General features: G+C 40.3%; 1 protein-coding gene across 6 annotated transcripts in view; it reads right to left on the bottom strand.

Moving 5' to 3' along the window:
• The window catches only part of EDRF1 (erythroid differentiation regulatory factor 1), a 39,519-nt gene that overhangs the window by 3,740 nt on the left and 22,571 nt on the right, over nt 1-13,208 (bottom strand). For 3 of the 6 annotated variants that reach the window (XM_077930348.1, XM_077930349.1, XM_028729957.2), the window contains 5 exons: nt 11,038-11,196; nt 9,853-10,002; nt 9,172-9,325; nt 8,851-8,966; nt 8,391-8,557 (listed from right to left, as the gene is read on the bottom strand). In XM_077930348.1, the coding sequence (XP_077786474.1) occupies nt 8,391-8,557; nt 8,851-8,966; nt 9,172-9,325; nt 9,853-10,002; nt 11,038-11,196 (746 nt within the window). Of the gene's footprint in view, nt 1-3,019; nt 3,928-8,390; nt 8,558-8,850; nt 8,967-9,171; nt 9,326-9,852; nt 10,003-11,037; nt 11,197-13,208 lie in introns of those variants that run through there. The other 3 variants (XM_028729960.2, XM_028729958.2, XR_013393218.1) reach the window with 2 other exon arrangements.

Genomic DNA, 13,208 nt, shown 5'->3' with positions numbered 1-13,208 from the left:
AAAAAATGAGCTACAATATTTATCAGCATCTTTTGCAAGTTAAAATAGCTTCTTGAACAAGTTATATATGTCATTGTTACTCTAAACACCCCCTGGATCCAGCTGACTGGAAATGGTTAATACGGCATGTAGGTTTACTTTGGTTCTCTTTAACCTTTAAATAGGTGAAGCACAAAAGGATATAAGCAATGGTTGTTATGTAGATAGCACAAGTTAAACCAAACAGTTGGCTTCCTCATAAAAGGAAAATGTCAGCATGCAACAAAACATCCAGTAGCCATGTGGCGGTTGCTTAATTCACTCTAAAAACTCCAGCAGAATCTCTTTCTAGACAATAGCCAAAGTAATAAAGTTATCTACAATAGTTGGAAGATATTTCATACATATAAACAATCACTATTACTCTGCATGACATAAAATGCTGAATATCAAAAGTATCACTCTTGTTAAGAGGATAATGTAGGCAAGACATCACCAACAGAATTGTAAAATACTTTTATTTGTTGGCGGCAAGGAAAAAATAAAATAGGCATATAGGAAAGAGAATTCCTGGATGCTAACATTCAAGTTTGGGGCAAAAACACCAGCAGAGGTTTTAAAATCGCCACTGTCAGGGGCTCAGGAGCAGAGGCACAGGGGAGAGAGGAAATGGAGAGCGAAGGGGAAGAATCTGAGGGCAGCGTAGGGGAGTATGAGACTGGCCCGAGAGATTCCATGAGTCTCTCCAGCGAATCAGAAGATTCCCAGAGGGGGGCGCCGATGGCCAGAGCAAGGGGGGTCCCAGGGGGGACACACCAGAAGCAAGGGGCCAGCGGGGAATCCCAAAGCAGCAGCGGGAGAGCAGGACCAGCTCCTCCACCAGAGCGTAGTGAGGGGGAAGAGTCACATGTATCAGGGCCAGCTTCCCCTCCAGCAGGGAGAGAGGATGAGTCAAGGGTGGCCACGCCTCCATCGCAGAGTGAGGGAACGGAGGGAGAGTCAGGTGCAGCTAGCCTCCCCGAAGGGGGAAGCAGTGACAGGAGCAGTGTAACGGTCAGGAGGAAGGTGGCCGGCTGGGCGCGCGCGCCAAGTTCGAATGTACAGGCGCGCGGCACAGCAGGAAACCAGGATTGGGAACCAGGTCCTAAAGCCCGCCGGAGGGAGGGGGAGGACTCAGGAGACTCAGCGTCAGAAGAGTCTAGGAGAGGCGAGACCCCAGCGGACAGGCGGGCCCAGAGGAGAAGAGAGCAGAGGAAGAGGTGGAGCAAGGCTAGAGTCTTAAACTGGTGTCTGGGGGGAGGAGATTCAGACGGAGCTTCGGCGGTCTAGAGTTTGAGACGTAGAGCTGCGCGCCGCGGGTGTGAAAGCAAAACTGAGCTTCAATAAAGACTGTTTTATATTACAACGAACTGGCGTTGGTCCTTTGTGAGCTGCGACCTAGGGCAGCTCTGACAGCCACATATGCAGAAAATTAAAGTGTGGAAATACAGGCTGCTAGACCTTTAAAATACATCCTTGAGAGTTTCAAAACTTCCCTCTTCCCTTAGCATAGAAAAGGCACACATTTGGTTAAGTTAAAAATGGTTTACTTACAAACTCCCTCCCCCCTCCCTTGGGGTCAGGTCAGGTTCGTGTGCTTTTCCATACAGCAGTCAGAAAAGGTTGCACAAACAGTAAAACTTGGTTTAGTTACATCGGTGAAAGTTCCTAAATTATTGGTATATGAACTCAAGAAAGTTAGAGCCATGAAATCTGAACTTGGAACAACCAGCTTGGATCTCTTTACATCCTGAGCATCTTGGGTAGTGTGATGGAACAAAGGCTTGATAAGCTAGTCCCTCGCAAGTTTCAAGAAGCATGGCAGGAGAGCTTACTCTGGTTTTAACCCCTTCATGCATTAATTAGACTTAAGCATATTGGTTATACGAAGCTGGTTATCCCACATTATTTACATTGGTGGTAATACAATCTATTGGTGCTACTTATGAAGAGGCCTTTCATTTAACATCTTTTTAAAAGAGGTAAATTCCAATTATTAGAGGAAAATCCACAAGTGTTCTCCAAGCTTACCTGTAGCAAAGTTCTTGTGCTCATGAGATGTATTGAACATTGCACAAGCACAAGGTAGCTCATTTGATCTCCCTTTCCTTCTCCCCACCCCATCTTGTGCAAGATTCCCCTACCTGCTTTGGGACAATTATGCCCTCCCACTGCAGGCCCAGACAATTTAGCCCACAGCATATCCCATGGGTATATGGGGGACAAAAGAAAGGAAGAGAACTGTTCCATTGCACAAAATGCTCTCTGCAGCTGGAAACAACTCCATTATCAAACTGCCAAAGGAAGTGATGCTTAAAATGCACTCCAGGTGGTCCAGATAAGGACTATACATCTTTTTGGAGCTGCAAATATAATTCACTGAAATATCCATATAGCTACTATGTAGAAAATGCTTACAGAATCAGGTTGCTAATAACCAACATAGTGTAGCCTTTATAGAAGAAACCATGTTCCCTTGGCTGCCTGCAGCTCTCCACACCGCTCAAGGGTTCCCCAAACCCCAAGAGCAAAATAAAAGTTAGGATCCAAGCCAATGAGTCAAAATGACTCAGAATAAGATGAGAGAACTATTGGTTGGTAGCTCAGTCATATCATGCAGTGAGTATCTGGGCCAAATTGGAACATGCAAAGGCACCATAGGGTCACAATTTTGAACATTGCATATGATGCGTACAAGATAATATAGCCTGTCAGTCATACACAAGAGAAGGCACAGCAGGCAACAGAAAGTGATTCTGTGGAAAAGCAAGAATGAGCAAACTTTCAAGTTACTTGGAATATTTGGTTATGCAAAATGGTAGCCATTTGCAGAATGAGATTATTGTGCAGTGCAGGAACAATATTTCTTTTTAAAAGAAACTTGTGTTCCATGATGGTGTTACAAACCTCTACAAAAGAACAAACAAAAGAACCAACACAGCAACCTTTGTATGCACTGATACCTTTGAGGTTTTCTGGGAGGAAAATGAGACAACAGAAATGAAATGCTGACCACTGGGATAAATTTTTAATAAAATTTCTTCAATATACAACTGTTTATTCACATTTCTGAAAAAGTGACAGTGAGGTACAAACAAGCCTGTTTCATTTCTCAGAGTAATGTCTATTTTAAGTGTTTGCATTGAAGTGCAAAAGGCACATTTTTGGAGGAATCTGTAATTGTAATGTTATGGTTTTAATTAATACTGCTGGCATGTGCCTTTTACGGACGTTTTGCTTAGCAGAGAATGCATAGAGGAAAGAAACAGCAAAGGGGACTTTTGCTGTAACACAAGGGTGGGGAATCTGTGGCCTTTGAGATGTGACAGGACTCCAATTCCCATCAGGCCCAGCCAATACAGCCAGTGGTCACAAATGCCAATGGTTGGGAATCCAACAACAGCCCATGTTCCCCACCCCTGGTGAAACAGAGTAGAGTGTTAGCAAAACCATTCTGCTTTGCAACAATACAAAGCCCATTACAGTTCAGATTAAATAAACTAACTGTACATTTCTCTTTGAGCATTTCAGAACAAACCCAGAAGTGTAAAAACAAAAATATATGCTAATTCATAACAGCATTCAAAGGGTAACAATAGTTTTATTTTCCAACTGTACAATCTTATAAATATGGAACAATATAAATAAAGCAGGCAATCTATGGAAGAGAACCACAAATCCCTTTTTGGGCAAGGCACTGATTCAATGGCTGCAACATGTACAACCATTAAGGTCGGTCACTGAATTCCCAGATTATTGCCTTCATTATCCTGAGCCAGCTTTTCCAATAAGTTTAAAACAACTTCCGTTCTTTCTAGGAGAGTCAGGTTTTTATTTGCTGCTGATCGCAAGAGAAGTGAATAAACATTCTTATTGGTCTTAAGAATTTCTTCTTCTTCACTGTTACCTCTGGAAGAAAGGGGGGAACTAGGTTAATCTAGTACTTGATGCATAAACAAAGTCTGCAGATAATGGCTTGGCTCCAACGAAGCAATAATGTGTGAGAGAGGCATGTTTATTTGTGCAAAGAGAAGATCCCCTGATTTACACATATTCCCCCTGCCAAATGAAGCCTCTTGTGTCACATCCTTTACCCTAGGAGCAGCTTTCTTTGGGGTGGCAGAACTCTGCTTGCAGTATGTTGGATCAAAACCTATCCACTTAGACTTTTACCACTACCACATCCTCCTTAGTCATGCAGATACAAGGGGCCTATTAGCATACAGTGATACCTTGGGTTACATACACTTCAGGTTACAGACTCCGCTAACCCAGAAATATTACCTCAGGTTAAGAACTTTGCTTCAGGATGAGAATAGAAATCGTGCTCCGGCAGCGCGGCAGCAGCAGGAGGCCCCATTAGCTAAAGTGGCCTTCAGGTTAAGAACAGTTTCAGGTTAAGAACGGACCTCCGGAACGAATTAAGTACTTAACCTGAGATACCACTGTATTCTTTCCCTTACCTCTATCATAGGAAAGTAGCTTTAAGTGCAATGGAAGATCCTGTACTGTGAGCAAATAGAGGGGAATTTAGCAGAGCAGTAACCCTTGGGAGACAGCAGGACCACAATTCATCCCCACTTCCCTCCTTGCCACCTGGAGCAAATACCATTTATCCTGTTTTTCATGTTCTCATCAGTGCAACTCAAAAGTGTGCAACACTTGCACTTTCCGAGTAATAATGGAATCTCACTTTTGTCAAGGTTGAATCTTTCCATTTACAGTGGTACCTCGGGTTACATATGCTTCAGGTTACACACTCCACTAACCTAGAAATAGTGCTTCAGGTTAAGAACTTTGCTTCAGGATAAGAACAGAAATCGGGCTCCGGGGGTGGGGCAGGAGCAGTACTTAACCTGAGGTACCACTGTATTACATTCTCTTTTAATGGCAACTTCTTTTTCAACTACTTGGGTTCACCACAACAGCTCATTGTATGCACCAGCCTCCGTGTACCTCTACATTAATACTTTTTAGCAAAACCTTTCTCTTTCATCATGCGTCATCAAAATGCTAATTGTCAGAGGGACTCAGGTGTGTTGAATAAGCTTAGATCTTTTGCTTTTGTTAGTGCAAGTTCTCCATCTCTTTTTAGACACTAATAAAATGTGCTCAAAAATGAACAACTGCCACAGCTGGCATTATCCAGAACTATACAGAGAAAGCATTGCCACTGGAAATACTTTGATCCAAGAAAGCAAGAAGCAATTAAATTCCTAACATTTGGCAAATAGAATTGACAGCTTTATTTATTATGCAGACAGACCAGTTAGTAAATTTAAAATTCCAATGAATTCTATTAGAATATCCAGAACTAAGCATTTCTTTTAATAAGTGTTTTAAAACCGTTTCATTGCCAAACAGCACAGTTATTTTATAATTGAGAGAGCAGTTATTTTATAATTGAGAGAGCAGCTATTTTACCCATGCATTGCTCTATTATAGATGGTTTATGCATTGATATTCCACTGATGGTGCATATGCATTCCAAATGATACATAAAGCTGGTTAATACAGTGGTACCTCAGGTTAAGTACTTTATTCGTTCCGGAGGTCCGTTCTTAACCTGAAACTGTTCTTAACCTAAAGACCACTTTAGCTAATGGGGCCTCCACGCTGAAGCACAATTTCTGTTCTCATCCTGAAGCAAAGTTCTTAACCTGAAGCACTATTTCTGGGTTAGTGGTGTCTGTAACCTGAAGCGTATGTAACCTGAAGTGTATGTAACCCGAGGTACCACTGTAGTTCCCAATATCTAAGCCTCCGAGTTAAACATCCCATTCTGGAGATACCACTCTAACCCCCCCCCACCCCAATTTGTCTGCAGTTACATTCTCATAGTTAAAAGCTTCAGGTGTTTTCTGCTTGGCAGGGGGTTGGACACGATGGCCCTTGTGGTCTCTTCCAACTCTATGATTCTATGATTCTATGATTCTATGTGTTCCAAACATTTAGCAACAGGGGAGAAAACACAATCAAATGTCTGACGAGGCTTACCTCTTTACACCCCTGATCTTTCACTAAAGAATTATTAACTCAAAGGATCCATTAGAAGCCTCACAATGGAGTTGAAAGTGACCTTAGCTCTCTAAGGCAATTTAACTTTCTGAGCACACATTCAACATGGCACAGTGACTATATAAACCAATGTGCTTTGTCCTTTATAGCAATTCTGTTCTACTTCCCTTTGTGTCCTCTTTTCTATTAGGGATGCCTCTCTCTTATCAACTGACTAAAAACATGCTGTAATGATCACATTGTAACTTTGTGATTCAACTGTGGAGGAGCACACAATCACACACAGCACTTTAGAATTATGCTTTAAACGGTGTCTGTTCATACATTCAGCTGCAAATCAGTAACTCCTGAGTCATTGTATGCATGTGTGAACTGGATCACCACATTCAATATTAAGCTGATTCCCCTACAAAATGCCTAACAACTCAAGCTTACGAGGCCACAGTATTACTATCTGGTAATATCCCAGCACCGACACATGGGTAAATTGGCTTAGTTGCCCTGCATGACAAGCTTTGTCAGGAAAAAACAGGGGTGTGACCCTGTTGAAAATTGTGCTAGTGATCATGCTGTTGTTGTATATTTGTGTGTGTGTGTGTGTGTGTGTGTGTGTGTGTGTGTGAGAGAGAGAGAGAGAGAGAGAGAGAGAGAGAGAGAGAGAGAGAGAGAGAGAGATTGATTTAATACTGGATCACTGGGTTTTGTTTCTTCTGTTTTAATTATAATTACGTTGTTTTCTACTTGTTTTATACTCCTGCAATCACCCTGAAACCATTTTTGTCTATAAATAAATCCATGGTAATAATAAATGACAACATTATGAGGTTGAGGAAAACTGAGCACAGATATGGCAGAAGTACAATTCTGATGTGGCTCCAGCTACAATGAAATGGCTACAGCACCCTTCTGCTGTCATTTTTGGAAAGCTTGAAAATTTCATATTTAAAAATGATGTAGCTGGGATTCACGTGCGCAGGCTTTAGAAAAAGCTAAAGAGAATGACTGGTAATTCAAAGAGTAGAATACACAAAAATCTAAATATTTTTCGATGACATTATTAGCCTTTCCAAATCTGTACAATATACTACAACATGAACAATTACAAGTGCTAACATATTATATAGTAAACGAGTTACTCTGAAAAAAAACAAAACCCCTACGTTTTGGCCTTCTGTATTTATACTGCCACCTTGTGGAGACTCAGAATTCTAATACAAAAACTGAAAAAAAGAGAAGCACAGCAAACACTCTGCTATTACTCTGTCCTGTCGTGTATTGATCGTCTTGCCCCATGAAGCTTCTTTACACTTGGAATACTGTAGTTGCTATACTATATTTAGCACACATGCCAACACAACTTCAGAGCTTTCTAAGTTAACAATTCCATGTGGATAGATTTGTAAGTGACTGGCACTCCAAGTTACTCTTGCAATTTCCTTGCACAAATAAAAATCAAAACTCATTTTTCTTTTTGCCTAGCTCTATGAACATAACATAATCTTAAAGCTGGGAAAAACAACAGATATTTTGTACTATCTACCAGCTCTTACATACAGAGTGAGCTTTACCTCACAGCAGCAGCATGTGTTTTATTTATTCTCTTTTCCTCCCTCCTCCTCCTGAGCTGCAGGTTTATTGTAAGTGCAGGTAAACAGAGATTGCTTGATCCTTGTAGGCACCATAAGCAATGGTAATGCCTTTCCTACATCAGTCCCAATTCTTCTCCATTCCCAACGGAATACATGGTATCACCACAAAAGGCTGATAAACAAAACATTTCCCCAAATACGCCAAACATGAAACTAATACAATACACCAGGCGTGTCCTACAGGTCGATCGCGATATACTGGATGATTGTGGGGTGTCTGTTTTAGCTCCTGCTCTGCCTTTGGACCCTCACCAATGTAGCAAAGCGGGAGGGGGAGGGAGCTCAACAGCTTTGGCTCCCTAACAAACAACTTTTGTCAATCCAATGGGTAGATCACTGGCAGTTTTTTTATAGTGGGAACAGATCGCAGTCTCTTGGAAGTTGGACAGCCCTGCAATACACAATAGGCTTAAAAGGCAAAACAAAGTTCTTGGCTGGATCTCAATATGCTCTTCAAGGAACGAATCTTTTACACATCATTCTACAGGGTTGTGCAAGAAATGCACAAAAAACTAAATCCCCAAATGGGTCTGTTTATGTAGTACTACTACAAACCTCATCTGCTATAGCACTGAGCGAACTCTGCAGAACAATGCTATTGCTACTCTCTTTCGGTAAATGATATAGTTTGGATCCAAAGCTCAATAAAAAACAATTCATGCAAAGCAAAGAAGTTAAGAGAAATAGTACCATGTACTGACTTACCCAACTTTCCTTTTAGTTGATGTAAGCAGTTTGATGGACTGAAGGAGGAGGAAAGACAATCGAGACTCAAATATACCAAGGAGTTTTACAATTTCCTCCTTATTGAGGCTAGTGGATGAGTCTTCAGCAGGCACACTTTCCACATTGCTTTTGTTATCCTCAAGTCTCTAAACAGAAAGGACAAAAAAACCACTGTGAGCTGCTTTGGGGAGAATCTTTGGTTTTGAAAAGTGGTATACAGATTTGCTCAAACAAACAAACAAAGGGTTAAGTATCAGCACATGTATGTAATTATAGGGAAATTTTAAAAAAGCTGCTGGGGGTATTTAAAAATACAGACATCAAGTATAACACAACCATTCAAACACATATATTTTACTCAATTCTAAACCAGTGTAAACAATCATGTAACATGACAGAACCACAAACATCTAAAAAATAATAATAATAGGTAGTTTACCTGTTCAAATTCAGCAACAAGTTCCTTTCTGATGAGCTGAAACACAGACTGGGTCTTTATCATTATATCCAAAGCCCCAGACAAAGTCTTTAGTTTTCCAGCACTGCTATTTTGACCTAGAAGTAGATAAGAATGATATTAATATACTAAGTACTTGTCAATTACCAAATACTTTCTCTAATAATATTTTGAGTTTAAGACAAGTCCAGTGAACCAATTAGCAAATTCTGTTTCATCCCAGGGAACTGCTGTTCATCATTTATTTTTGGAAAAAAAAGTTTGGATAATATTTATTCAGAATAGAGCAACTGTTCAACTTACTTGCCATCTGAAATTCTGCAAATGCTACTCTTTCCAGCTGTACGCGTAGAAGCTCACATGGCACATCCTTCAGGAGGTGGAAAAACTTCACAGCTTTACTGTAATGAAGATCTACTAGTACTCTATGCTGTTTCCGCTGATGTTCATCACCAACCTTTAACAAAAAAATATTTGTTTAAAATTTGTTCAGGTGAATAAAAAGCATAGTTTTATGTATTATGGTAAAGCATATCCCCCCTACATAACTGCTCAAATATTTACAGAAAATACATGTTTAGCAGGAAGCATATGAAATCAATTTCTCCTTGTGACTGTTTTACAAGATTCTTTTTATAAAAATATACGTGCTATTAAATATGTTTAGAAACCTACTGGATGTAGTAACATCTTCCTGCCAGAGTACCACACAAGGAGGCTACTGCTGATGTATCAAGGCTAGCATAATTACTGAGAATAAAAGAAGTTTACCAACTACCTAGAAAAACCAATAGTGTCATGCAGACATTGAAGTGGCCATAAATCAACAAGTCAGAAATTCACATTTTAAAAAATGTAACAAACCTATGCTTAAAAAATAAAACACTATGCCCCTCTGTTTACATATGAGATATATACTAACCAATATACATTAAGTGTGCACTATCAGAGACACATTATTGTAGATTCTCTTTGGACAAATACCTGGTTTCTCAAACAGCTGTGATACATGGAAGCCAGCCTGTGGTGAACTGTAGCTGCCCGGTACTGGCAAAGGGGCTGCCGTGCAGACACTGTGTCAACATCACAATATTTCAAGGATTTCATCATTGACTCACTAACTTCTTTTTCTATCTAACACACAAATAAAAAGCTTTCAAAATTTGTAATATCAATACCTTGCAATACATGAATTTCTCAAAATAGAGTATTTGGCATTATTTATTTTCATGAATATGAAAAATTAAGAAATACCGCTCCTACTCCCATAACATTTATACAGGGAAGACAGGTGAACTAATGTCAGTGTACTGGAAGAAGCAAAGATCACCAGTGTAGAAACCATGATTCTTCAACATCAACCTCACTGGACTGATCATGCTGTTCGGATGCCTGATTATCCTTTTCCAAAGCAGCTACTCTATTCCCAACTTAAGAATGGAAAACAAAATGACGGTGGACAACAAAAGAGGTTTAAAGATGCTCTCAAGGCAAAACTAAAAAAATGTAGTATACGCATAATTGGGAAACACTGGCCTGCGAGTGCTCCAATTGGAGAATAGCCTTTACCAAAGGCGTCATGGACTTTGAAGAAGCACGAACTCAGGACGTAAGGGAAAAACATGCTAAGAGGAAGGTACGTTTGGCAAATCTTCGCAGTGATCAACTCCTGCCCGGAAACCTATGTCTCCACTGTGGAAGGACGTGTGGATCCAGAATTGGCTTCCACAGTCACGGACACACCGTTAAGACCAAATTCATGGAAGACAATCTTACTCGGCTACGAGTGATCGTCAAAGAAGAATTAACATTTGTACAGCACTATGCAGGATACCACAATCTACCATTGATCTGCCATCATAGATACATATGGCTGCTACCAGAGTGTGGGCTTCAGAAAGGACAGAGATACATGCAATAGTATTTGCTCAAGGTAAGTAAAAAGCCTATATAACTAAGAAATACTTAGAAACCATTCTTGCAGCAATCATAATCATGATCACCTAATTTTTTCTATTGATGATTCAAATGCTATATTCAACATGAATCTGAGTCCTTCTTCCTTTTTTCTATTTTAAGTGCTACAGGAATGGCTAGTTCTTAAAACACACACACACACAGAGAGAGAGAGAGAGAGAGAGAGAGAGAGAGAGAGAGAGAGAGTGTTACCTGTTCTTGAGCCTTTCTGGATAAGGGAGCATAATCTTGCAGCAGAGTTGCCATAGTAAAGTAGGTGGTAGACAGCTCCCAGTTGACAGAATCCCAAACAGCAGGATGAACTTCCCTTTCACCCAGGGACCTCAAGGCCTTCAGATAGTAGTCAACAGCCTACAGAATTCAATCATTGCATAGCAAAATAAGTTGTTGACAGGCTTGTATTCATTACTAATATTTATGTCAAGGCGCATAGTAGGTACTGAATACTTATTGATTCTGAATACAGGGTGTCTGCAATAATTGAACAGCATATGACCTATTATTAAACATAATTATCACTCTAGTATTTTAGCCCCTCTAGCAGCATGTACACTGATAAGTGAACATTTTCTCTGCTAACTTGCATATTCTCCATACATTATCCAATGAACTCAATTGCAATCTTAACTTCCTATACTGCCCCCCCCCCATGCTGTACCTTTTATAAAAGTAAAAACAGGCTGAACAACTCTGTGAGAAGTACATGTCCAACCATGGTCTCTATTGTTCCCCTCAGTATCAAGGGTTTAATTCTAAACAAGAAAGTTTTGATTAACTTGGTGAGACCATGTCGGTTCACCAAGTTGTCAGTTTACTTGCCTATTTACAGTAGCAGATTACTCAAATAAGTATTAAGTAACATCAGATAAGAGTACCCACAGATGTTTTAGCTGCATCTTTCATGAGGAAGGCTACAGGGTATGCAAAAAAGCACAACCAAAAAAGCTAAGAATGTACAAGCCTTGCTGGATTAGACCCCAAAGTCTCATCTAGTCCAACAATGCATTCTCATGGATGCCTTAGGAAAGCAGGGCATGAACACAATAGCCGCCTCTCATTACAACTGAGCTGCCACTGAGATCCTTAACTGACACCACATTATTCTCGTGAGTAGACCGATTATACAAGCAGTAACTTGTAGAAATGAGCCAGTGGAAAAGGAATATGAAATGGATCTTCAGAGTGAAGATATTTAAAAGCTTATTTCATCCCTATTCTAGTACAGTGGTACCTCGGGTTACATACGCTTCAGGTTACATGCACTTCAGGTTGCAGACTCTGCTAACCCAGAAATAGTGCTTCAGGTTAAGAACTTTGCTTCAGGATGAGAACAGAAATCGGGCTCCGGCGGCGCAACAGCAGCAGTAGACCCCATTAGCTAAAGTGGTGCTTCAGGTTAAGAACAGTTTCAGCTTAAGAACGGACCTCCAGAACAAATTAAGTACTTAACTTGAGGTAACACTGTAAACATTTCTTATATTTTTGGAACTAAACTTACATAGACATATAATCTAAACCCAAGACAGAAATACTCAATAAATATTCATTTCAAAAAGGCAACATAGGATTTCTGTATGTGATGGAGGCTCGTAACATTATACAAGAGGCAGCAACTAAAACCATCCCAATGAAAAGGAAATGCAAGAAAGCAAAGTGGCTGTCCAACGAGGCCTTACAAATAGCGGGGGAGAGAAGGCAAGCAAAATGCGAGGGAGATAGTGAAAGATACAGGAAATTGAATGCAGATTTCCAAAAAATAGCAAGGAGAGACAAGAAGGCCTTCTTAAACGAGCAATGCAAAGAAATAGAGGAAAACAATAGAATGGGAAGAACCAGAGATCTGTTCAAGACAATTGGAGATATGAAAGGAACATTTTGTACAAAGATTTCCATAATAAAAGACAAAAGTGGAAAGGACCTAACAGAAGCAGAAGACATCAAGAAGAGGTGGCAAGAATACACAGAGGAACTGTACCAGAAAGAAATTGATGTCTCGTATACCCCAGGTAGTGTGGTTGCTGACCTTGAGCCAGACATCCTGGAAAGTGAAGTCAAATGGGCCTTAGAAAGCATCGCTAATAACAAGGCCAGTGGAAGTGATGATATTCCAGCTGAATTATTTAAAATTTTAAAAGATGATGCTGTTAAGGTGCTACACTCAATATGCCAGCAAATTTGGAAAACTCAGCAGTGGCCAGAAGATTGGAGAAGATCAGTCTACATCCCAATCCCAAAGAAGGGCAGTGCCAAAGAATGCTCCAACTACCGCACAATTGCACTTATTTCACACGCTAGCAAGGTTATGCTTAAAATTCTACAAGGCAGGCTTAAGCAGTATGTGGACCGAGAACTCCCAGAAGTGC

The sequence above is a fragment of the Podarcis muralis genome, chromosome 6 (genome assembly GCF_964188315.1).
Source record: "Podarcis muralis chromosome 6, rPodMur119.hap1.1, whole genome shotgun sequence".
NCBI lineage: Eukaryota > Metazoa > Chordata > Lepidosauria > Squamata > Lacertidae > Podarcis > Podarcis muralis.
This window is presented reverse-complemented; position numbering and strand designations above follow the sequence as displayed.